Raw genomic sequence first — 26,356 nt, forward strand, 5'->3', positions numbered from 1 at the left:
CTAATAACAGGACAGAAAAGAATTTACAGGGGCTAACCAGCATGGCACAGACAATGGAAAAGAAGGACTGGGCCACTCTTTATGACCTTGAGTGATGAAGAGAGGACAGCAGTGCCTGTCATTCTAAGTTAAGATATCTCCCAGTTAGGTCATCACACCTGCAGAAACTATGTAAGAGAGATATCACCAGCCACGAGTACCTGGTGCACATGCTTTTATTTCAGGAACAGATAGTTTTGATCCCTACCTTAGGATATTGTGCCAGCTGCCTTGACATTGACTTTTTTTTTTTACTACATTCCTGTATTATTAACTTAAAATAGTCCTGAAAGAGAGATTTTATAGAGAGAAAGAAAAAATCTGGCTTTGACAATAAAAAGCATATTCCAACTTGCTTTCAGTTTTACATACATCTATGAATCATTCCTGCTTTCCTTTTTCACAAGTAGGGAAGTAAAGTCTTCTCTAAGCTTGATAGAAAGGCACCTGGATTTGCATTGCAACTAGTATTTTGCATAGCAAATGCTCAGTACAGAATCCAATAGCAACAGTGAGGCCAGGTAGATGTTCTAAGGGAAAAAATGTGCGTCTCAGGGACAAACCAGACTGATTGCTGTCTGTCATGTTGCATAAAGTGGCACAATCTCAACCTTCTCACATGTTAAGATTTTGGCAGATTTATCAATTCCTGTAATTAAAGAACTGGGAGGAAATGAATAACAGAACCATTTTGTTCCTAATTGATGCAAGTCTGCAATGCACGTGACTAAAATCTGTTCCCAGAATTTTTTATTACAGAAGTTTTCTAATTCGATTTAAAATATATGCCTATATATTTATCTTTTTCTTCCCAAACCCTTTTTTTTTTATGGCTGAGTACTTTCCCTAATCCAAAATCCAACTATCATGGTTAACTTTTTAAACAATGAAAATTGAATTTATTCTTTTGAAGCTTTTCACTCTGAAAGTAGGATCCTGGCCTCCTAAGGCACTGTTCCGGGATACTGGTAATTCAATTTAAGATCAGTCTTTTTTAAAAAATTTACTGCTGGTTTTTTCTTAGTTAATTCCCTTGAAGTTTTTCTTAAAATAAACCAGCACAAATATTTGACCACTTCAAGACCACAGCCTGACTTCTTATCAATGATGAAATGATCACGCTCTCTCTGACCTAACCTTGGCAGGAAGAGACTGCAAGTACAAACAGTTCAAGTTGAATAGTGTATTAAGCAAATTTATTTTATAAAGCTTTTTCACAAGCAGAGTTAATTTATGAACATTTTGCAGAGAAAAGTGAAATAAACATGATGCCGAACAGGCATCCCTTTCAGGCTCTCTGCTCCTAAGTTACTCCAGGCAGGCTGTTGGGAAGACTCAGGGTGTTGTCACAGGGTCTGATCTGCTTTGGAAGCCAGTTTGCTGCTTTGGAGGAAACATTTACCAATGGGTAGTTTCGACTGCAGGGTACAGGTTGTGATTTTTGTCCATTGAAAATCAGACTATCGCCTCAAACAGATCATTACATACTCCCTTTATAACCCATTGATCAGAATTACCGTGTCAACAGACCTTTTCCTGTTCAATAGCCAAGCAATACCCTGCTGTTGAAACTGGTGCGTTGTCGTATACTGGTGTCCATATACTGGTTAGTAGTGACACTACTAACCCAGAGCTTTTAAAAGATCAGGACTTGCCAAAAGGGCACCAGTCCCCAGGTTAGAAATGCAGCCCTATCTTTGTTGACCTTTTATGTTTTTTTTTTTAAAAGAGTCACTGCAGGAGTGTTTACTTTCAAGCTAACACCTGTAATCTCTCACACAGTGTATGAGCCATGAGTCCCCATGTGTTCTAACCGTGATGATGATAATTGAGCATGTAATCGAGAGTTTCTCTGTACCAGGAATTTTTCTAGGCATTTTGCCTACATTATCATATTTAATTTTACAAGTACCTAGTGTAATAGGTAATACTATCACTGTTTTATGGAAGAAGAAACTGAAACATCAGGAAATGTAATTTGCCTAAGGTCACAGAGTCCATGCTCTTTGTCCTCCAGGTCCTTCTCCCTGAGAAGGGAAGGACTAGCACAGATAAGTGTGAGCAGGAGAATTGGCATGTGCAGATGGTGATCATTCTTCACTGTTTCTAGAAGCACTGTGGATGGGCACTAATCCCAAAGCACCCTTTCAGTGTGGTAGAGAGCAGGAATACTAGATCCTTCTACACTTGTTTCTGTGTCAAGAAAGCATCCAGTGTCTCAGTGTTTTCTTTTAAGAGAATGAGCCATTGGCAGCCCTGACACCAAACTGTCTTGATTATTTTTTCAACTCCGTGCTACCTTATGGTGGGTTAAGGCTCTAATTAACCTCCATGGAGAAGCCACTGGTGGGTCTGATGCTGATTGGGTCAGTGGTGGGGAGCTTGTCCTGTTACCCTTCCTTCCTCCTCCAGTCTTGATGTCACTCATCCTTAGGGAAGGGAGACTAGTTGTACATTGCTGTCCAGCTACTCTGGTCTCTTAAGTCAAAGGACAGAAAACCTAATTTAAAAGGAAACCTGCACTTTTATGATTATGGCAGCACTATTTACAATAGCTAAGCTATGGAAACAACCTAAATTCCCCAAAACAGATGAATGGATCAAGAAGATGCGGTATATATACACAATGGAATGCTACTCAGCATTCAAAAAAGATAAGCTCTTTTTTGGCAAAATAGATGGAACCTGGAAGGAATTATGCTAAGCGAAATAAGTCAGAAGGAAAAAGAAATAGTGGATGGTTTCACTTACAGGAGGAATATAGGGAAACTGAACAAAGGTCAGGAAAAAGACAAAACTTGCAAACTGACCATAGATCTGAGGCATAAAGGAGGGAAGGGGGAGGAAAAGAGGGTCATAATAGGGGAGGGAAAAGCACAAGGAACTAACGGGTGCTGTGGTGGCGGGAGAACTAGGGAGACTACCCCTGAGAGAAGAAATCAAATGTTGTACAAAAATAAACAATGCTGCAAGAAAATAATGATTAAAAATTTAAAATATAATGTTCAACTCTTAGGGTCCTATTTCAATAAAATCATCACCTAATTGAAAAAAAAAGAAAGTTCAATGGTTCAAACCTTTTAAATAACAGGATTCTCCTGTTAGCTCTTGCCTGCCTCCTTTCTCAAAGTAATATACTGAAAAGTGAAAGGTGCACCCTGAAATAATTGATAGTCATTTACAACCCATTTCAGTTTTCCTTGTTGGTGGCAAAGATATAAGACTCAAGGATAACTATATTTTTCAAAGGCCACACATGCCATCATTCACAAAGCCTGTTGGCAAATGGCATTTATAAAGTGTCAGATGTAGGTTTTTGAATCCTCGGGCCTGGTCTACTCTTTAATGTATCATAAATACTGATCAGAAAGCAATTGGACTAAGGGAAAGTAGCAGCATAAGTAATTGTGGATATTCCATCCATGGTTAAACAAGTTTGTATGGATTCTGAGCCTCAAAGTCGTTTCCTAACTAGGGAATAGGGACAGACTATCAAGTGGCCAAGAAGGATTGTCTTTCTTTTGAGGCTGTTTTGATTTCCTGAGAAGCTTTGTGTGAGAAATGTCAGGCATTAAAAACTCTGTTGTAGAAGAGACTCGTGTACAAACTACTAAGAAAAGAACTTTATCATGGGGGAAATACAGTTTTCAGGCACTCTTTCCTACACACTTCCTCCATTTAAGAACAGCCCCAAGTGTCAAAGCCCATTGTCATGGCTTCTTACCTTGACCTTGTCTCCTGTCATTTTCCTGTCAGAACATCACTATCTCCTTTGTCTGGTTGCATCCAGCTACTTTTAATTCCTTCTCTTCCCCTCCGTTTGCTGCTGGATGAGTAAGCATTAAGTCTTAATTCTTTTTTGAGATCATAATTTAAAAAAAAATTGCTGCTAGGAACTACATGACAACTTTGAAGACAAGTTTTGAAAAGGAGACAAACACATTCCCCACAAGTCTTCATGTCCAGGAGGGTACAAGCTTGTGGAGACCACTGATGATTGATTTCCCTGTTCTCGTGCTTAAGAGTGTAGACATTGGAGTTGATTGGGTTCCAGGAGTGCCACTTACAAACTGTGATACTGAGCATATTAATTTCTTTTTTTTTTTAAAGATTTATTTATTTATTTATACAAGCACTGGGTACAGTCAGAAGCGCAGGAGGGTGAGAGAATTCACCAGAGCCAGAGCAGGGAGCAGAAGAGGCAGAGTGACAAAGTACACTGCTGAGGGGAGCAGCGGGCAGCAGGAGAGGTCTGCGCGCCATGTGGGACCCTCTCCCGGCGGCCGGGGATCGATCTGGCGCTGCAGAGGTTGTGGGCAGCTTCGCAGCCCAGCGCTCAACTGCTGCGCCACCAGGGGATGCCCTGAGCAAATAACTTTCTATCTATAAAATGGAGACAACATTAGTACCTAGCTCATAGAATTCTGAGGACTGAACCCAAGTGAATAACTTAGCCCTAGAACATGGGGCATATTCAATCTAGTGCATTACAAAAATTTGTGTCACTTATATTTGAATAAAAATCTCATCTAGGAAACATTGTGATAACCCTTATTACATATAACCTAATAATAATACACTCAGATGTTTTTATTTTTATTTTCTCCTTGTCAGCCACCCCCTTGGAGAAACACAGGAGCTACATATCTGCATAGCTTGAACACTGTGCAAACAAGACTTACTAGCCATTTCAGTTGATAGACCTCTTGCTCATTTTCTTCCTCAGGTGCTGGAAAGCTTCAAGATCATGGATTATAGCCTTTTGCTGGGAATCCACATCTTGGACCATTCCCTTAAAGAGAAAGAAGAGGAGACCTCACAAAATGTGCCTGATGCAAAGCGACCTGGAATGCAGAAGGTCCTGTACTCCACAGCAATGGAATCCATCCAAGGTCCAGGGAAATCTGGAGATGGAATCATCACAGAGAACCCAGACACGTGAGTACAGCCACCTGCCCTCCCACCTTCCTGACCATGGCAGCCAACGTCACTGGGTAACTGAATGCTCCCCTCGTGGGGGTTCTTTGTGAATAGATTCCTAACTAGGGCTAAAATCGATTCTGCCTACCTTTGTTTTCATTCATTTGAATAACTGCATGAGTGGCAGTTTTTCCAGTTATTATCATTCTTTCACCCACATGCTTGTTTTTTTCCAAATGATTCCATCTTTTAGCAATGGCTAAAAATGTTTGTATCCACATTTACTGCATATTCAAAATATCCACCACAAGAGGACGAATATACTTTGAATTTGAATAAACACATATTTAAGCAAGTACATGATAGAAATTATGTTCACCATGCAGAACTTCTTATCTGCACAAGAGGATTCAGTTTTTCTACTTTTGCACCCTGGCAGATGTAGTATCTTCCCTCAAGTTAGATGTGATAGAAACATATGACTAATAGAAATAACTACAACCAAAGATACTTATTGAAATGGTTGACTATCTCACCTTTGTGTAGAGTGGCCATCAGTGTCTGCCTTCTAGGTTTCTCCAACAATGACTAAATCACAGACATATTTCACTTTTATAGAGGAAATTAATACATATTTAACTTTTTAAATCCTTGTAAACCCATATAAATGCTCAATAATCAGACAAATTATTCTGTATCAGTATGATAAAATACTACCCAAACATTGTAAAACATATTCATGTTGCATATAAAGAAATATCCATCACATAACAAGTGAAATATTCAAGTTATAAAATACAATAAGTTATGTAATAAATACTTTTTGTGAAACACTGAGCATACACATATATATACTGGAAAGCTACCAAATGTTAGTAGTGATTATCTTGGCATCTAGAAATTGATTCCTTGTGTATTTTGATTTGTACTTTTATATTTTTTATTTAAAAATCACAGTGAATATATAAAATATTGTATGTTTACAAAGCAGTATCTTGAAATGCTTTGAAAATTCTCATGGTGTTAAAATAGGAATTTTTTACTTTACAATGAATTTTTTTTTATTGAGGTAACATTGGTTTACAACACTGTGAATGTGATAGAGTCACCACTCTTCAGATACCTCTCCCCATAGCACACCCCACACCCACACCAAGGCACTCATAATTCTCCACCAAAATCCATTTGGTCCAGCCCCACTTCCCTCCTCCCCATCTTGTAACCTATTCCAGAGAAATATTTTTAGGGTTTATTATTGGTTTGGTTTAGTCTGACCCTTTGTTTTGATTCTCTATATTCTACATATAAATGAGACCATCCAGTATTTGTCATTCTCCTGACTGATTTCACTTAGCATAATCCCCTCCTGTTACCATTCATGTTGTCACAAATAGCAGGAGTTCATCTTCTTTTTATAACTGAGTAGTATTCCTTTGTGTGTATATACAACATTTTTCTGATCCACTCCTCTGTCCTTGGGCATTTAGTCTGTTTCTGTAACTTAGCTATTGTAAATAGGGTTGCAATGAACACAGTAGTACATGGATCCCTTCAAATTAATGTTTTAGTGTTCAATGGGTAGATACCTAGGAGTGGAGTTGCTGAATTGTATGGTAGATCTATTTTTAATATTTTGAGAAACCTCCATATTGTTTTCCACAGGGGCTTGATACCCTACATTTCTATAAGAGGATTGCTTTTTTCTCTACCTCCTCACCACCAATTTTTCCTAGGTTTTATGATCTAGGTCACTGGGTTATTTGTTATTTTGATTTGAATTTCCCTGATGATAAGTGATAGAGGTTTTTTTCCATGTCCCTATTGGTCATCTGTATGTCTTCTTTGGATAAGAAGTTTTTTTTTTTAATTGGATTGCTTGTTTTCTTTTTGTTGAATTGTATGAGTTTTTAACATATCTTGGATGTTAGCCCTTTATTAGATTTATGACATGCAAATATTTTCTCCCATTTAGTATGATGTCTTTTTGTCTTACTGATAGTTTCTTTTACAATGCACAACCTTTTCAGTTTGATGTAGTCCCTTTTGTTTATATTCTCTTTTGTTCCTCTTGCCATTTTTTTGTGGAGACCAATCCACAAAGATATCACTAAACCAGTGTTGTAGAGTGCTTTGCCTGTTTTTTTTTTCCCCCAATGTATTTTATGATTTCAGGTCTTACATTCAAATCTTTCATCCATTTTGAGTTAATTTTGAACCCAGGCAATCAACTCCAATGTTTTTTTTTTTTTTTTACTTTAGCTAAAGCCTTCCTATGAATGTAGGGATCTTCTCAAATGCTTTCTCTGCATCCATTGATATGATCATATGATTTCTTTTATGATGGGAGAGATAGTTCAGAATTTGAAGTCTGTTTGTTAGAGATGGTTTTTAACTTCCTATTTTTATATTTTAAAATATTTACTCTTTTGTTCTCTCAACAGAATGGGAGGCATTCCAGCTAAAAGCCATAAGGGAGAAAAACTACTTTTATTTATGGGCATTATTGACATCCTACAATCATATAGGTGAGAAGTTTTTAGTAGTCTTTTATCATTTCAAAGTAAATCAAAAAATGGTTTTGAGAAGTCACCAAATGTGAGTGGTTTTGAATACTCATTTTTATTTTTCTGTTTACATTTAGGTTAATGAAGAAGTTAGAGCATTCCTGGAAAGCTCTTGTTTATGATGGGGTAAGTGGCAAATGTTCCTTTTTAAACTATATACATTTTCTGATATTTCAGTGACTTGAAACTATGTCGTGGAAACCCTGTCTGTCAATAGACTTGAAGAGTAAAGGAAACAAAGGTCTTTAAATACTCAGAATTGGAGGCTAGCAAGGTTGGTTCAAATTTAAAAACAAGGATAAATTTGAAACTCTGTTCAAATACAGGGTATCAGAAACAAGCTGGTGGTGAGGTAGAGATCAAGAAAACAAAGTGTTACCTTACTTCTGTATGAAATCTGGAGAGCCCAGGTATGAGATGATCATGGTGAGAAAATAAAAAAGGTTTTCATAGGCACTGGGATGGATGATCAGTAGGACAGTTGAAATGATCTCACAAGACAAATTACAGAGGCCTTGAGTCTGACTTTCAGGTGGACAGCCCTGGATGAGAACACATTATTAACCATGTGATTCACACACATTGTTATTTGGCCTCTGTTAACCTGCTTTCCCATCATTATCAGGGGCACACAAATGGTTCCTAGTACTTACTTCATAGGGCTAATGTGAAGATTCAATAAAATAATGCATGTTAGCATTCAACACCATGTCTAACACATTATAAAGACAGGAAGTAAAACTGGGTAAGTTTTAGATTTGCACGAGTCAAAGGTTGACTGATAGGAGGATATCTTTTGAACCCAGAATTGTCATAATAGAAGGAAAAAAAATCAATTATCAAATGGTAGTTTCTCTCTCTCCCCCCCTCTTCCTCTCTTCTCCTTTTAGCCTCCCTCTTTCCCTCCCCTTCCCCCCACTCTCTCTACTTCTCTCCCCGCCCCTTCCTCTCACCCCCACTTAAATGTTAGATCTGAACTTCCTGCTACTGGCAGAACATTTACTGCCCTGAGCCCCTCTCAGTTAATTACTTGAAGTGACACTTCCGAAGACTATATTGCAAAGATTTGATCATACTTTTTTAAAGACGTTAGCAGATGTTTTCTTTTGAAAGAGGATAAATTATAGATGCTATTCTTTCCCTTTCTTGGAAAAGAACTCCCACTTCATAGTTCTGTAGAAGGCTGGTAAAAACCTTTTGGTGTAAAAACTCTGCATTTTCCACAGGCTAAGGAATGACCTCTGTCAGAACACACTTTTTAACAGTAGGTTCACAAGTTTGTTTCTAAGAATTAGGTTTATTCAAATCATAGAGTGAGAATGATAGGTTAATTTTTTTTTTCCTTTCAGCTGAGAGAACTAGAAACTATATGCCTTGAACATGAAAGGAAGGGAGAGTAAAGACCTTCTGTTTTGTTCCCCTTCTGTTTTCTGAGCCAACTTCAATCCTGTTACTAGATGGGTTTTCTGATCTGAATGGTCTTGTCCTCTAATAGACAGATACTTCGAAGCCCACTATCTTTGTCTAGTTAAACATATCTTCTAGGTGTGGTCTTTGTGCTTTCAAAGAGAATTTCTGTGTTGATTATATATTTGTGAAACTGCAAGCAGTCATTAGGGCTTATTTTTGTTTGTTTATCAACATTCCTCTTACTTAAACATAGTTATTCATACCAAAGAGAGCCACACTCTCACTTCTCTTAGAAAGTGAGGCTGAGGCTTAGTCATCTTGCATCCTACTGTATTTATGAATTACTGTACTGGTTGTATGTATGTGTATTCACTTCAGACAGAAGCTGGCAGAATTAAGAGTACCTGTTAAAGCAAGTGGAAATTTCCTACCACATCTACATCACTGTTGTGACTTATACAGAGATGATTCCTCTATAATTGTGCCTATAACGTGCTGATGACAGTTACCTTATACCTCATGGAATACCCTATCATACATCAAAAAACTGAGGCATCAAAACACTGTCTGCCTAGGATCACACTGCATTTTAAAGTTAGACAGTCCCCCAAAACCAGTCTTTGGATCTCTGGCCAAATATTTTTTTTTCCTTCCAAACCCACTGCAGACACTTTATAGTATGTAAACTTAAATTATTAAGTTTTCCTGTTGGAACCCACAAACTTGGAAACAAAATGGAGCCCTAAATAAACAAATTTGCTTTTTCTGGAAATGTCTGTCTTGGAAAATAAATAAATGATTACCGAATAAACAGAGTTAGCTCCTTCATTGATCTCCTTTCCTGGGTTTGTAATGGAATGCCCTTTTGGTCCTAAAAACTGCTGCCCAGCATGATAGAATTGAGTTAACAACTTAATTCAATTCAACTCTAACTAATAGCCACTAATTCAGTATAACAGGGGTCATCAGTCAGCCTTGTCTCCTAGGAATCTTCCCAGTGTCTGCCCGCCTTATTACTTGAAAATGAAACCTGGATGTCATACTGTTGTTAGGGGCTGTTTTGCTTTGTCTATGTCCCTCCCCAATTTTTGTTCATGACTAGAAATGTTCAACTTCATTTACGATGATACTTGGGTCACTTGTTGCCTGTATCTAAGAAAAGAATTTAAAAACCCCTCCTGTGCAAGGTGGAATAATGATCAGTTGTTTTGATTTATAAAGCAGTCTTTTCTCTGTCCATTTATTGCTCTATTTTATCTTGAGTAGCTGGAATTTTTTTTGGATGATTTTATGTTTTTAATATGAAACCGGTTTGGGAGTGGTCTGTACAATGGACATATTGCATGTCCATGAGATTTGCAGAAATTTCCAGGAAGAATTAATTCACAGCAACACAACATGGTAAGAAAGCAGACAAATTGGCTCTAATCCCTGGGAGCAGCCAGTGGGCAGGTGGGTGTGGTGGCAATGTGCTCTGCTGATTGGCTGCTTTGGGAAGATCAGGTGCCTGATTCTTGTACAGACGCACATGTCTCTAACCTTGCTGAAGTCTAGAGGAGGAGCATCCCTAACGCACATGCCTGTCTTTGAGTAGCTAGAATTTTTGCTCAGATGGAGTCCCACACCTTCCTTCTCCCGTGCTCTTCCCTGGCTCTCAATATCTTCACCCCCTGGTTAAGGACACTGGCTGGCAGATTAGTTACCTAGATCTTTGTTCTAGCTTGAAATGAAATGTCTGAGAGGTAAACCTATGATACTTGATTTGTCTTTTCAGGACACTGTTTCAGTTCATAGACCAAGTTTTTATGCAGACAGATTCCTGAAGTTTATGAATTCCAGAGTTTTCAAGAAAATTCAAGGTAAGATTCTTATGAAAAATTTTACTTTAGCACTAATTGACTGACTTCACTATATATATGCAAGATTTTTATTGAAAGAGTTGGACTGTTTATCTCCTTTAGCAGAAGTCACTTAGTAACTATGGATAAGTATCCTGGTCACATGTGTATTGATGCCATGATCATGACAGTCTTTTTTTATGATGGAAAAAAATTAGAAACTAAATGTAGAAACTCAAGAATATATTGGTTAAACATATTATAGTATCATCAAATCATGAAATAATATGCAGTGAATAAAAATATTAAAATCTAGTCCTTATAGATAATAGATTTATTCATGTACATATAGTTATTAGTTTGTATATCTAAAAGCACAACAAAAACCTCAGAGGAACACTGTTAATACTATTATCCCCATGAAATGTTATCCAGGATAGAATATTTTAGGTCACAAAAGTTTCAATAAAGGGCCTCCCCGGTGGCGCCGCGGTTGAGCGCCAGGTTGCGAAGCTGCCTGCAGCCTCTGCAGCGCCGGTTCGATCCCCGGCTGCTCCCTGGCCACTGGACGAGGGTCCCACATGGCACACAGACCTCTCCTGCCGCCCACTGCTCCCCTCAGCAGTGTACTTCGTCAGTCTGCCTGTTCTGCTCCCTGCTCTGGCTCTGGTGAATTCTCTCACCCTCCCGCACTTCTGACTGTACCCAGTGCTTGTATAAATAAATAAATAAATCTTTAAAAAAAAGTTTCAATAATTTTTTTAAAATTGAAACTATGCAAAGTATCTTTCTCAGTCACAGTGGAATGAATAAAGATTGGACACTAGAAACGTCACAAAATCGTGAAAATTTAACAGTACATTCAAACTACAAAGGAGTCAAAGAAAGCCAGGATACTAAAAAAAAATTGAGATAAATGAGAACAAAACACATTCCAAAAACTTATAGCATGCTCAAAAGAGAGTGCTTACAGGAAAATCATAGCTAGAAGCACCTATATTTTTAAAAAAAGAAAACTCTCAAATCAACACTATAAATGTAAACTTTAAGGAACCAGAAAAAAGAAGAGCAAATTAACCCAAAGTTAACAATGGTTATGCTGAATCAGGACATTACGTAGAATTTTATTCTCCTTTACAACAGTAACTATTTAATCATTAATTTATTCTTTATTAATGATTAATAATAGCTCTCCCCTAACCAAAGCCCCCATAATCCCTTGTGCTCTCTCCAAACCCCTTCCCATGTCCACCCCCCACCTCGGGCACCTCAGTCTATTGGTCAGTTTTCATGGGCTAGTTTTAAAGTTTGTCTTTTTCTGATGCTCTGTTTGGTTTCTCTATATTCCATATATAAGTGACACCACCCTGTATTTTTCTTTCTCCTTCTGCCTTATTTTGTTTAGCATAATCCCTTCCAGCTTCATCCTATATCAGTTTTTAATTTTCTTCTATAGATAGCTATTTTTTATGTGGTAACTTTTTAAACCACATTAAAAGGATAAAATAGGCCTACTATTACATATATTGTAGTTTTATCAAACTACAATTGGTCTAGTTTTTGGTCTAGTTTCACAAGCCACAATAAGGTAATTTTGCCATACCAAAAAATCTAAAAAAGTAGAATGTTCATATTTTATATTTCCATGAGACAAATTTTTCTTGTAATGCTTATTTCAGTTTTCTGTTAATGAAAGTAAACACTTTTTAAAGTTTTTATTTTTCCAGCTTTATTGAGATATAATTGATATAATGTATTCTGTAAGTTTAAAATGTACAACATGATGATTTGATACTTGTATATATTGCAAAATAATTAACACAATTAGGTTACATCCGTCACCTCACTTAACTACAATTTTTGTGTTTGCTCAGAACATTTAAGATCAACAGTATTGTTAACTATACACCATGCTGTGTATTAGATTCCAAGAACTTATATTACAACTGCAAGTTTGTATCTTTGACCAAGATCTTCCCATTTCCTCCATGCCCAGCCCCAGTTCAACTGGGCAATAGAACCAATTTTCTATGAGTTCAACAATTTTAGATTCCACATATAACAGAGATAATATAGTATTTGACTTTCTCTGACTTATTTTCTAGGTATAATGTACTCAAGGTCACTTCATGTCTTCACAAATGGCAGGATTTTCTCCTTTTTAATGGCCAGATAATATTCGTGTGTGTGTGTGTGTGTGTGTGTGTACACGTGTGTATACCACATCACATTTTCCTCATTCATTCATTTGTTGATGGACTTCTAGGTTGTTTCCATGTCTTAGCTATTGTGAATAATGCTGCAGTGAACATAGGGATTCAGCTGCCTCTTCACAATAGTGATTTCATTTGCTTCGGATATATATACCCAGGAATATCTCCAAGCTGTTTTCATGGTGGCTGGACCAATTAACATTCACACCAACACTGTGCCAGTGTTCCATTTTCTTTCCATCCTCACCAATATTTCTTTTTTTTTTAAAGGTTTATTTATTCATGTAAGCATTGGGGACAGTCAGAAGCACGAGAGCTCACCAATACTTCTTATGTGTATTGTTTTGATAATAGTCATTTGGAAAGATGTGAGGTGATATTGCATTGTGGGTTTAATTTGCACTTTCCTGCTGATTAGTGATATTGAGTATCTGTTCATGTATCTGTTGACCATTTATGTGTCTTCTTTGGAAAAATGTCTGTTCATGTCCTTTTTAAATTGAATTCTTTCTTTACTATTGAATTGTATGAGTGTCTTATTTGTTTTTATTCTTAATCCATTGTCTGATATATGATTTGCAAATATCTTCTCCCTTCTGTCGGTTACCTGCTCATTTTGTTTTTTCTTTTGTTCTGTAGATGCTTTTAGCTTGATATAGTCCCTCTTGATTATTTTTGCTTTTGTTGTTTGTGCTTTGGGAGTCATATACAAAAATTCATTGCCAAGAGCAATGTCAAGGAGACTTTCCCCTATGTTTTCTTTTAGGAGTTTTATTGTTTCAGGTCTTAATGTTCCAATCTTAAATTCATTTTGAATTTTTTGTGAGAGTAAAACATTTGCTATGTGAACATTTTGGAAACAAAGGATGCGAAGAAAACAGTGCAAATTACTTAAAATCCCACAACTCAAAGATGTCTTCTACTAATATTTTATGTTAATTCCTACCGAATTTTATTTCTGTGCTTTGTGTATTTCTCTATTCCTTTATGTGAAACTTGTAGCACAATGACATACACTTAAGTGTGTATGTCCTCAATTTTTCACAGAATATTATAATGTGAATAGTTTACTGCATCATTGATATTCTACAAAGTCACACTTTATTTTTAAAGTAATATTTCATTAAAACATGTAAGATTTAAGTGTGCATCATTAAGATTCAAGGTGTTTACACTACTACTACATTCAACTACTACATTAAGCTTACCACTAAACATCCAATTCTGTCCTACAAAGACACAATTAGAAGTTGCATTACATTAAAAATTATATGAGTATGCCATAATCCGTTCAAACATTCTTTTAAGTATTGGGCATTAACATTGCTTCTCTATAACTAACATTTTTTATGAACAGCACTTCAAATAAATGTTATGTCCAAACTTAGGACTATTTCTTTAGGATGGAGTCCAAAAAGATAGAGTAGGGGGTTAAAATACACATAACTCCACAGAAAGATTATGCCACTATAGACTCCCACAAGACTGTGTTCCGGCCCTTACACAGAGTTACTCCTTAAATTATGCTGCTCTGATAAGTTAAAAATGTTATCTGGTTATCTGTTATTTGCATTTCTTGAGTACTGGTGAAGTCCAACCATTATTCATGTTTATTAGTCATTTGTAATTCCTTTCAGTATTGAACTTTATAATATTTGCGTATTTGATTTAGATGTTTATTACTTTTCCAAATGATTTATATAAAGCTTACATATTAAAATTGTCAATCTGTTTTTAATCTAAGTTCTTTCTAAAAAAAACTTCAGTTTTACATTTGATTTTCTCGATGGTATCTTAAAATTGTTGTCAGATCATGACCACCATAAATTAAATACTCTTTTATTTTCTAAGTTAGACCATAAGATAATATTTTTTCAGGCTGCAAGCTTGTTGAATACCAGCTTGTGGTTCAGATTTTCAAGGAAGATTTTCCACCTCCATTTACTCTTTGTTCACTTTTGAAGATGAGTTTTCATTCGGCCCCTGGTATGTTTATGTACACCTTGCTGCCCAGCTTTAAAGTTGCTTCTTCAGGAGACTCTAGATCATGGGAGTTTTTTCCTTTCTTTGTCTCATGTAAGTTAATGGCACAATCAACAGCATCTTCAATTCCGTGAAATAACGCAGATGTTGCACATTTTCCTACTGTGTGTAGTTTATCGTGTTTTTAATGTAACAGTTCTTTTACTTCTCATGTAATCATATCTATTGATTTTTCCCATTTGTATTTCTTAATTTTATAACATCTTTACTGAAATATCATTCACGTACAATGAAATTCATACTTTGAAAGCATATAGTTCTTTGAGTCTTAGTATATTTGCAACTATCACCACTATCTAATTTTAGAACATTTTCATTATCCCAAAAAGAAACTCCATACCTGAGAGTAGTCACTCTCCATTCCTTCCTCTTCAATTAGTAGCCCTGGCAGCTACTAATTGATTTTCTATCTCTATGGATTTGCCTATTCTGGATATTTCATATAAATGGAAATATATACTATGTGGCCTTTGCATTTGACTCTCACAGTTAGGTATATGATATTTTGATTTAATTTTTAGTATATGGTGGGAAATAGGTTTCAATTCCATTCTTTTCATAAGGATTTGTCCCAGCACCATTTTCTGAAAAGCTTATGTTTCCTCTACCGAATACCCTATTGGAAGCCAGTTGTCCACAATACTAGGATTTATTTCTAAACTCAGTTGGAGAGTGTGAGTCCTTCAATTGTGTCTTTTCAAAATTGTTTTGGCTATTCTGGGTTCCTTGCATTTATTTCTCTATGAACTTTAGAATCAACTTGTCAATTTCTGCAAAAAAAAAAAAAAGCATGGTTGTTTTGACAAGAATTATGTTGAATCTGTAGATCAATTTGAGGTGTATTACCATCTTAACAACATTAAGTCTCTCATTCTGTAAACATGGAATGTCTTCCTTTTTATCCTTAGGACTTCATATTTTTCTTTTAACAATTCTTTAGAGTCTTCAATATATAAACCTTGTACTTTTGTTAATTTACCTCAAGTAATTTTTAATGCTATTGTAAATGGAATTGGTTTTTTTTTCTGTTAATCATTCCTGTGTTTACAAAGGACTTCCCCATTGAGAAATCAGATAAATGTACACCCACATTTTCTTTCAGTTTTTATAGGTTGGTTTTCATGTTATTATTTAATCTTTGTGGTATTTATTTTGGAGTATTAAGTGAGACAGGTCCAACCTCATTGCTCTTTTTTTTCCTTCCCAAGTGCTTTACCGTTCTCCCAGTGCCAATTTTGAATAAATCCTTTTCCTCTTATAAGCATATCAAAATACTTTATCACTTCTGCTTATTACCTGGAGAGTAATGTTAATACCTGTAGTCCTGCACAGTGGCAAAGTGATGCCCAGCCACTTTTCCTGCTTTATTTTTTCCTTTACACAGTCTATCTATGTCATATATGGTTTATTACTGATCCCATTCGGTGTCTCCTCCATTTGAATGTAATCTCTGCCTTATTCGCAGGACCTAGTACAGGGAGTGTACTAGGTTGCATGTAGTGTAAGTATTTTTTGAATGAGTGAATGATGTTGTGACATATGTAATTGATATCATCTTCTCTTTAATATTGAGAACAAATCCCACTGTAGATTGCCTCCATTTCTGGGTAATTTAACCATTCATTCTCTCCTTTGTATCCAAGCCCCAGCTTTCCCTTTTTCATATCTTAAAAACAAACCTCCATTTGACATCTCTCTGGTATGTCTTTCTCCTCCTTTGCAGTCAGACTTACTGAGAGGTGGACCCATTGCTACTTCATGTCCTTATTTCTTGTCATTCTTCAGTGTAATCCACTGGCTTTTGAGCCCACAGCCCACCAAAATATTCTTTTCCTAGTCATTAACAATCATTGTTGAGATGTTAAATAACTTTCCCTTTTCTCAAAACTGTAATGTTTAAGACCACTGGTATGAGTTCTCTCTGCAGTATACTTTTCATTTGTCTTTCATAATTCAGGATTCTCCTGGTTCCCTTTCAGCTCCTCCTGCTCCTCCTTGGCAGCTGTTCATCTCTGCCTCATCCTTGTATGTGAGTGTTCATCAATGTCCAGGCTCCAACTTTTTCTGTTCCCCTCATATGACTCTCTCGGAGTGATTTCTCAATCTCCCAAGACTTCGGAGACCAACTTATAACTTACTCATAATCACTTTTAACCTACTCCTCACATCGCCAATAAATGTACATGCTGATCCAACCTCTCTACTTAAGTGCCTCCAGTTCCATTAGCATGGCATGCTCAACATGGAACCTGACTGCTCCCCTATCCTATCCTGCCCTGCCCTGTCCCATCCTGTCCTGTCCTATCCATCTTGTATCTGCCGCTCTTTCCAAGTCCACACACCTCATTGATAGCCGTAACAGTCCACCTTGTTACCCAAACTAGCAATGCTGGTTTTATCCTCTGACTCTTTTTGCTTACTACCTACATACTGTCACTCAGCAACAACTCTTCTGGTGAGAAGATTCCTAATTCAGCCCCTATGGTTTGTTGTGGTTTTGTTTTTTAGGAATTGTAAATGATGGCCTTTACAGTGGTCTCTTGTCTTCGTTCATGTCCCCATGCAATCAGATTGCAGCCAAAGGATCAGTTCAAATTCTAATCCGCTCTTGCCAATTTCTGTTAAAATCTTGCCATACTGAAAAAAAAAAAAAAAGTTCACTAATACACAAAATCCTTAAATTAGCTTCTGTTTCCCTTTGCAATGTGGCATCTCTTTCCTATCCCTGTGATTCTCTCACACCCCATTCCATGTCATCCCCTATACCCCTGGCCTCAGCAACTCTGAATTTGTGGTTACCCCCAAACATTCCAGCTTTTCCCCACATATTCATACACACTTGTCTTTTTATCTGCAACACTCTTTCTGTTATTTCCCTGTTGTGCCTTCAGGTCTCAGCTTAAATAGTGCTCACTAATATTTAACCACACTGTAGAAAAGAGCTGTTTTGCTATCTCCCATCCCAACTAGTCTTTGAGTTTCTTTAAAAGTAGAGACTGTATCATATATTCCCAGCATCTATAACATTCCCTGGCATATTGTAGGCACTCAAATCATTATTTTATAAATAATTGAACAAAGTGAATAGAATTTTCATCTAATACCAGCATTTCAAGGATTATCAATGTATTAGTAAAGGTGACACTTTAAAATATAACATGCTTTATCAAGTATGATTAATTTAAAATGGTTAGTGCCTAGAGGCATATTTTCTTTCTATGTGAAAAATCTCCTCCAATCAAGGAAAATACTAGCTGGTGTTCAAGTTTATTTTTTCAAATTTGAGTCAAGCTACCAATGCAACAATCTTTAAAAAAATCTCAATTTTTCTGGAAATATTAGCTGCCATAATGTTGAAACTGAAATTCTATACCCAGATAATGTATCTAAAGTACTAAAGCATAGTTTCCTGAACAGAACATAATAGAATGTTAAAAAATCAATTGTTCCAAGATTTCAGAACAATCATGCATTCGTTCAGCAAGCATTTGATCAATAGGCTTTTTTCCCCACATTGGCTAATGGATCAAAATGAAACCTGTGACTGTGAATACAGTTTTGTACTTGTTTTGTTTTGGTTTTCCCTAGAAATGTCATTGTAATAAATATCAATGTGGAAGATTAAAAAAAATGAACACCTATTATGTATCTAGCACTATGTTAAGCAATAATAACATAGCAAGCATTTTTTAAGTTAATTCCTCCTTCAGTAATTTTTATAGACTGTGTTGGGTTAGAGATTGAAACATATTACAAATTTATAAGTTAATAAAGCAATTGCTAAGAGTTTTTGCATACACTGCTGTAAATACACAGAAATAAGACCAATTCTTCCATAAGAGAATTTCACAGAAAAAAGTATTTATACTAAATCCTACAAATATACACTGGTGTTCATTAGGAAGAGAGGCAAGAAGTCATACCATATACAAAGGCTCACGGCTTACAATGATAATGGTAGTTTCTGGGAATGGCAGATAGGTGAGCTGAAAAGCAATATGGTCTAGTAGAGGCAGTTGAGTAGGAACACATAGGGTAGGAAATGGACACAGAATGCCTGTTGCCAAACGTGGCTTAGACAATGACAAATCCAGGAATTTCTATAGCTCAAAAGAAAGTAACTAGCAACTGAAACCGTATTTGAGATTATCTGATCAAAAGAAGTCCATCTTTCAAGATTACTCAAAGGCAGTCCTTGAGGTATTCAATTTCTGCAAGAGTCAAGTCTGTATCTACTAAGTAAGGTTCGCATAATTCCTTTAAAGAAGAAATTCACTATTTAAGAAAATAGTAAATTATTTCTTCCGGTGCTCTGTGGTCTTGGCATGTGTTTCTTTTTGGGTCCGCTCTGCTCCTTATTATATGTGATGCTGATAGTGAACAGTTGTTTGTTGATCATCTAGAATCTTGGCCTTCACTCTGGTATATACACCAAGTACAGACAGATTTCTGAACGTCTCTCCCTGTTCCTTGGTACTGCCAACATTCTTTCAATCATAGCTATTCCTCAGTTTAAAGAATTAGTTTTAACCTAAGAACTATTCTGTAGAAAAGCAATTCTCAACTCTTTTGGTCTTAAAGCCATACCTTCTTAAAAGCTATTGAGGATCCCAAAGATCTTTTACTTACGTGGGTTATCTCTATCTATAATATATTAGAATTTAAGATTAAGAAAAAGCTAGGATACTATTCATTTTTACAAGGTAGCAATTAAAAAATCCACTGCATGTTAACATAAATCAATTTTAATAAATAGCAGCAAATTTTAACAAAAAACAAGCTATGAAAAATAATCATATTTTCAAAAACAAATAATTCAGTGAGAAAAGTGGCTTTATTTCATATTTTTTTAAAACTCTAATTCTGGCATAATTGGAGACATCTGGATTCTCTCATATGCTTCTGAATTCAGTCTGTGGTGATATGACAGGTCATGTAGCATCTGGAAAACTCTACATTCATGAGGGAATGGGATTAAAAAAGACAACTATTGAAATTATTATGAAAATATTTTAAACATTGCATACCTTGAAAACAGCTCTGGGGGACCCATAGTGATCCTCATGATGTATTTGAGATCCTCTGACTTGTTAAAATATGATATTGAAAGATGAGAATGGTGGGTTTATAAAAGTCAGCAGAGAAAGCATTAAAGTAAAAGCCAGTGTGCTGGTGATTACTGCAGACCTGTAAAGCATGTGTGACCACTATTTGATAGGATGGTGGGGAAATTAAGGAAAACATAACTTTATAGTCCACTAATTTGCCATTAAAATCAATTTTGATCTGTTTCAGAATATTCTAAAATTCCTTCCTTCAAAGGAAAACAAACTCTAGTGTCATCTTTCTTTTTCAACCTCACTTTGACCAGAAAATGGAATGTTTGACAGCTAGGAAGTGAATCACCAATTAAATAACATAAGAAAAACACTAAGGGGCCTCCCCGGTGGCGCAGCAGTTGAGCGCTGGGTTGCGAAGCTGCCCGCAGCCTCTGCAGAGCCAGTTCGATCCCTGGTCACCAGGCGAGGGTCCCACATGGCGCGCAGACCTCTCCCGCGGCCCGCTGCTCCTCTCAGCAGTGTACTTCAGTCCTTCTGCCTGCTCTGCTCCCCGCTCTGGCTCTGGCTCTGGTGAATTCTCTCATCCTCCCGCGCTTCTGACTGTACCCAGTGCTTCTATAAATAAATAAATAAATCTTTAACAAAAAAAGAAAAAGAAAAACACTAGGGGTTTCACTCCTCCTAGCACTATGGATGATCTTGAGCAACTTTTCTCCTCTCAGTTTCTGGACCTATGAAAGGGCTTCCTGCCATCTGAAAGCCATGTGGGTAATTTGAGATATGGCTTGTTATTTAGCCCCCTACAAAAGTTATTTATCGGGCCTCCCCGGTGGCGCAGCGGTTGAGCGCTGGGTTGAGAAGCTGCCCGCGGCCTCTGCGGCACCGGTTCAATCCCCGGCTGCTCCCCGGCCACCGGAGGAGGGTCCCACATGGCGCGCAGACCTCTCCTGCCGCCCACTGCTCCCTTCAGCAGTGTACTTCAGTCCTTCTGCCTGTTCTGCTCCCTGCTCTGGCTCTGGTGAATTCTCTCACCCTCCCACGCTTCTGACTGTACCCAGTGCATGTATAAACAAAACAAACAAACAAATAAATAAATAAAAAAAACATGCCTCTATTAAAAAAAAAAATCTTTAAAAAAAAAAAGTTATTTATCATGATGATGGTATTATTATAAAACTGTTGTTGGTACACACAAACCTTCCCCTTGTTTAAGTGAGGGGGCACCCCTCTATTCTTCCCTCTTGGGTATGTCCCTAAGTTTTTTCCTATTTAGTTTTTGCAAGCTGCGCATGCAAACACGCAGGGGAGCATACAGTCTAAGCTCTGGGATCCCATCATCAAACACGATTATTCTAATGCCTCTGCTGTCATGTTATCCCTGTATACAAATGTCTAAAGGAGAAGAGACACTGCCAAAAACAAGTTCAGGGGAAAACATAAACAAGCGTCAGCTTCCATTGCCCCAGTTCTCCAAGGGAATCTCTAGCAGTGTTAGGCCACAACTTTTTGCAGCTAAGAATGAGTATAAATGGGGACATGAGGCTGAAGCTTAAGCAGCTCCCGTTAGCATATCATAAATAAGGTCACAGCCATCAGTGATGTGATTGATGGTGAAGTACATTTGCCTTGGTTCAGGTTCCAAACACACTTCTCAAGTTGTACAATGCTGTTTGGACAAAGATGGGGAATGAATTATACATCTGACGTACCCATGACCTAGAAAAAACTCAAAGGGCAGGAAACATCAGTGAAAAGTCACCGAAAGGAAAAAGCAACCAGAAGTAACTTGGCTAAATCGGGTAACCAGAGTACAAGATTAAACATTGGCATATTTAGAAATTCCCAGTCCCAGTTAATAAAATTAGGGTCATGTGAATTCTCCGTGTGTTTACCAACCCACCCAACCTCCTCCTAGTGCTAGGGAAGAATTGCCTAGAGAATGAAAAATAATTCTTAACCAGTAAAACATTTGAATTTCACTTCAAGTAAGGTTTCTGGAGAGAAATTTCAACTCAAATTTATTCCAGAATATTCTATGTCAAATCCTATTAAGTAGATAAAATTCCCAAAATACAATTTCTTCTCCCCTTTTCCATGTATATATGACAAGCTTCTTGTGTTCCACTCAAATAATGGCTAAAATATTAGTTAATAATAGGTGAAATATTCATTTGCAAAATAAAATATTGGTGGGATTTTACAGTAAATATATTTGTCTCTCCCTTTTCCTTCCTGTCCAGCTTTGAAGGCCTCACCTTCTAAGAAACGATGCAATTCCATCGCTGCCCTGAAAGCAACCTCACAGGAGATTGTGTCCTCAATTAGCCAGGAATGGAAGGACGAAAAGCGTGATTTACTGACTGAAGGGCAAAGCTTTAGCAGCCTTGATGAAGAAGGTAAAGGCTTGTAACTTAAGAAAAACAAAAAAGTTCTTGTGATTTTTATTTATATAGTCATGTAAATGTAAATAATAATCAGAAAATACCTGCTCTAAGAAATAACATCTATTAAATTTTAAAAGAATATTTATGATATGACATGCAATATAAAATTAACAATACACTATATAGTTTGTGGTAAAAGAAAACTAGAAGATACTAAGATATTCACAAAAGAAAAGGTCTACAGTCCCATATCTAAAGATTTACAAATCTTAAAATGTTGGTGTTTTTACTCTTAGCTCTTGATCTATATATATTCATTCAAACACATATATTACATATATATATATACACATTACTTATACACACCTGCATGTTAACAAAAATTTAGTCAATTTGTTTAGGTCTTCTATAATGAATTTAATAAAAGTTTCTTTATTTTTCCACTGGCATGTCATATATACCTACTTTTTGTTAGATTTATCCCTTGATTGAATATAGAAATAGAGACAGATATATTTTTTCTATCTTTTCAAACACTACCTTTTGAAGATTTGGGTTTTCTGGCTATTTGTTGCTACTGCCTAGACCTCACATCTTTTTTTTCTTTCTTACTTGCTGGCTGTGACTTCTGGTACAATGATAAACAAGTGGTGATTGTGGGCAGCCTTGCCTTATCCTGATTTTATTTTTTTATTTTTTTTTTAATAGAGGCATGCTTTATTTATTTATTTATTTATTTATTTATTTATTTGTTTGTTTGTTTGTTTTGTTTTATACATGCACTGGGTACAGTCAGAAGCGTGGGAGGGTGAGAGAATTCACCAGAGCCAGAGCGGGGAGCAGAGCAGGCAGAAGGACCGAAGTACACTGCTGAGGGGAGCAGCGGGCGGCAGGAGAGGTCTGCGCGCCATGTGGGACCCTCCTCCGGTGGCCGGGGAGCAGCCGGGGATCGAACCAGCGCCGCAGAGGCTGCGGGCAGCTTCGCAACCCAGCGCTCAACCGCTGCGCCACCGGGGAGGCCCAGCCTTATCCTGATTTTAAAGGGAATGTTTGTAATGTTTTACTGTTGAGGAAGAAATGTGCTACATTTTGATACCCAGAATCAAGTCCAGGAAGCTCCTTTTTATTCCTAGTTTACTAAAATTTTTATCAAAATTCATATTGAATTTTGGCAAATTCCTTTCTCTGTTCAGTTGACCATTTTTTTCCTCCTAACCCTTTAAGTGATATTTTAGATTTTTTAATCAGTGTAATCCTTTTTGAATCCCAACATTTCCTAAAATTTCTTCTACTCCCTATAGAAGATTAGATCTCTTCTCTGAGTTATGAATATTCTCTTTTTCTGAGGAAGGATAGTTCTTGTATAAGCATTTTCATAGGCACTTATAGAGAATAAATAAGTTTTCTCATTTTTTTAAAGGCAGTCTTGCTGTTAAATGTCAAGAGCCATGGATACTGTTCAAAGACATATATGGCTCAAAAGGGGTTAAAGTGTTGTCTGTGAAGCACTTTTTTCTGGCTCTTAAAACATCTAAGTCCTTAGATCTAAATTGAGAGGCCCCAATACATGCATATCCTAGGGAGGGGAAGGTGGATTCCCTGTCTATTTATACATTTGCCAATCATCCTTTTAATTGCTGTTGAATTATCTTCTTAAAGCTCCTAGGAGCTTTTATACCATCTTTTGAAACAGTAAATCACTTATTAGGTTTTTAAAAGAACATTCATAATGTCATTTCCATAAGCCATTTTGTAAATTAATGCAATTTTCTTTCTGTTTAACCTGTTTGTAAAAGCTATTTTACATGTCTGCTTCATTCAGAAGAACAAGTTAATTCATAATTTAATTTGCAGCCTGATATGTCAAATGAATGCTTTTGACTCATTTAAATTAGTGTAGATCCTGAGGCAGCATTTACTACTGAGATTCATGAGCATGTGTATTGATTTTGTTACCCAGCACTGGGATCCCGACACAGACCGGACCTGGTGCCTAGCACTCCATCACTGTTTGAAGCTGCTTCCCTGGCGACCACAATTTCATCTTCTTCCTTATATGTCAACGATCATTATCCACATGACAGAGCTACGCTTTATTCAAACAGGTAAGACAACGCTATTTAATTACCAGCCCCTGTTACCACATCAACATCACAGCTGCACCAGCATCTCCAGATGAGGACACGCTGTCCCTAACAACCAGGATGTGGTGTGTCACCTGCCCCGTAAGTAAGAGAGAGCAAACATGATTGATATTTTCTGCGTTTAAAAAGTACATCTGATTTTTATTTACAGTTGATATATCATAGCCTATAGACATTATATACTTGCATCTATGGAAGAAAACAAATTTTCGTCATATTTATTTCAACAATTTCTTATGGATCGATTTTTTTTCAGCAAGCACTCTTGGTTCATATTGCACAGGTAGCTGCAAAGATATTTTAATATTCACTTTCAATATGAGTGACCTGAGTGACTACGGTAGACAGAATAAATCCCTCCAAAGTTGTCCATGTCCTAGCCCGGGAACCTGTGTCTGTGTTACCTTGAATGGTAAAGGGGACTTGGCCAGTGTGATGAAGGACCCTATGAGAGCAACAGATCCTGAATTATGCAGGTGGGCCAACATAATCTCTGGGTCCTTCCAGGAGGAAGACAGGTGGCTCAGAGTCAGAAATGGTGATGAAATGCCAAAAGCAGAAATGAGAGAGAGATTTGAAGATGTAACACTGTGAGGGTGGCTTTGAAAGCAGAAAAAGGAAACATGAGCCAAGGAAAACTCTAGAAGTCAAAAAAAAAAAAAATGTCAAGGAAATAGATTTTCCCCTGCAGTCTCCACAAAGGAACACAACTCTTCCAACACCTTAAGTTTTAGGACTTCTTACCTCCAAAGTGATAAAACATTTGTGTTGTTTAAGCTACTAAGTTTACAATGATTTGTTTCAGCAGCAATAGTAAACTAATACAGTGACTCCAGCATTTAACATGAATTTGAGTATTGGGCTGAGTTATCTTAAATAGAAATTTAATTAGTTATTTGACATTTTTCCTTTTTAAATGTTCAATACCATTGGTTCTAGTGATAGATAATGATATCATCTTTACAAAGAAATCAGAATGTTAGGGGAAAAAGGATGTCCTAAAGCTAATTCCATACAGGCTTTGTGGACTCCACCCCCACTCCAGACCAAAGCCAAAGACACTGGGAACTCCAAATCCCATCACCACCAAAGGGAAGGTTGCTGGAACCTGAGAGTGGGGTTAAGCAGCCAGGTTTGGTATAAAACCAGACACATGGGCTTTGGGGGATTCCCTTTTTTGGCTCGCCACCAGCTTAAGCTCGGGCAGCTCTCAGAGTGCCTTTGGGGTAGGACGCATTAAAGACTTTATTTCCCTATTTTCTCCCTGAGTTGTACATTTCCTCATTTCCCTTTCCCTTGTAAATACACCTTTTATTAACTTTTTGTGTGTGCCTGCAGTGGAGTATTAATAAGTCCCTTTTAAATGCACAGCCAGGCAACCCGTTTTATATCAGGGTTGCTCTGTAACAAGAATACTGTGGGAAAAACTTACTTTTTTTTCTAAAATGCTATAAGGTAAAATGCTATAATGTTAAAATGGCTGCCATATTGCTAGGCAGAATTTGGGGACCACTGTTGTGCCTATGGTCCATTGTGGACCAGAAGGTCATTATGTAGTGCCTATACTGTAAGCCATTTTCTACCTCAACATCCACAGCTTGAATCAGTTCCAGAAAGAAGACTCAATATAGTTCATTTTTACTATGTGCATTTTCACAGATTGGTTTATGAGGCAGGTAGGGCTTGATAACTGGACCTGTGGTGGTCATTCTTTTTTGTACTGTTCGCTCTCATCTAGCTA

At 37.0% G+C, this 26,356-nt stretch overlaps 1 protein-coding gene across 4 annotated transcripts in view; it reads left to right on the forward strand.

Annotated features, from left to right (window-relative positions):
* PIP5K1B (phosphatidylinositol-4-phosphate 5-kinase type 1 beta) overlaps positions 1-26,356 on the forward strand; it is a 285,967-nt gene that overhangs the window by 198,222 nt on the left and 61,389 nt on the right. For all 4 annotated transcript variants that reach the window (XM_054689118.1, XM_054689116.1, XM_037494964.1 and 1 more), the window contains 6 exons: positions 4,766-4,977; positions 7,401-7,484; positions 7,601-7,649; positions 10,708-10,792; positions 22,328-22,483; positions 24,432-24,576. In XM_054689118.1, coding sequence (XP_054545093.1) covers positions 4,766-4,977; positions 7,401-7,484; positions 7,601-7,649; positions 10,708-10,792; positions 22,328-22,483; positions 24,432-24,576 — 731 coding nt within the window. The remainder of the gene's footprint in view (positions 1-4,765; positions 4,978-7,400; positions 7,485-7,600; positions 7,650-10,707; positions 10,793-22,327; positions 22,484-24,431; positions 24,577-26,356) is intronic.

Source organism: Talpa occidentalis, unplaced genomic scaffold, assembly GCF_014898055.3.
Source record: "Talpa occidentalis isolate TD23 unplaced genomic scaffold, MPIMG_talOcc4v2.1 talOcc4.7, whole genome shotgun sequence".
NCBI lineage: Eukaryota > Metazoa > Chordata > Mammalia > Eulipotyphla > Talpidae > Talpa > Talpa occidentalis.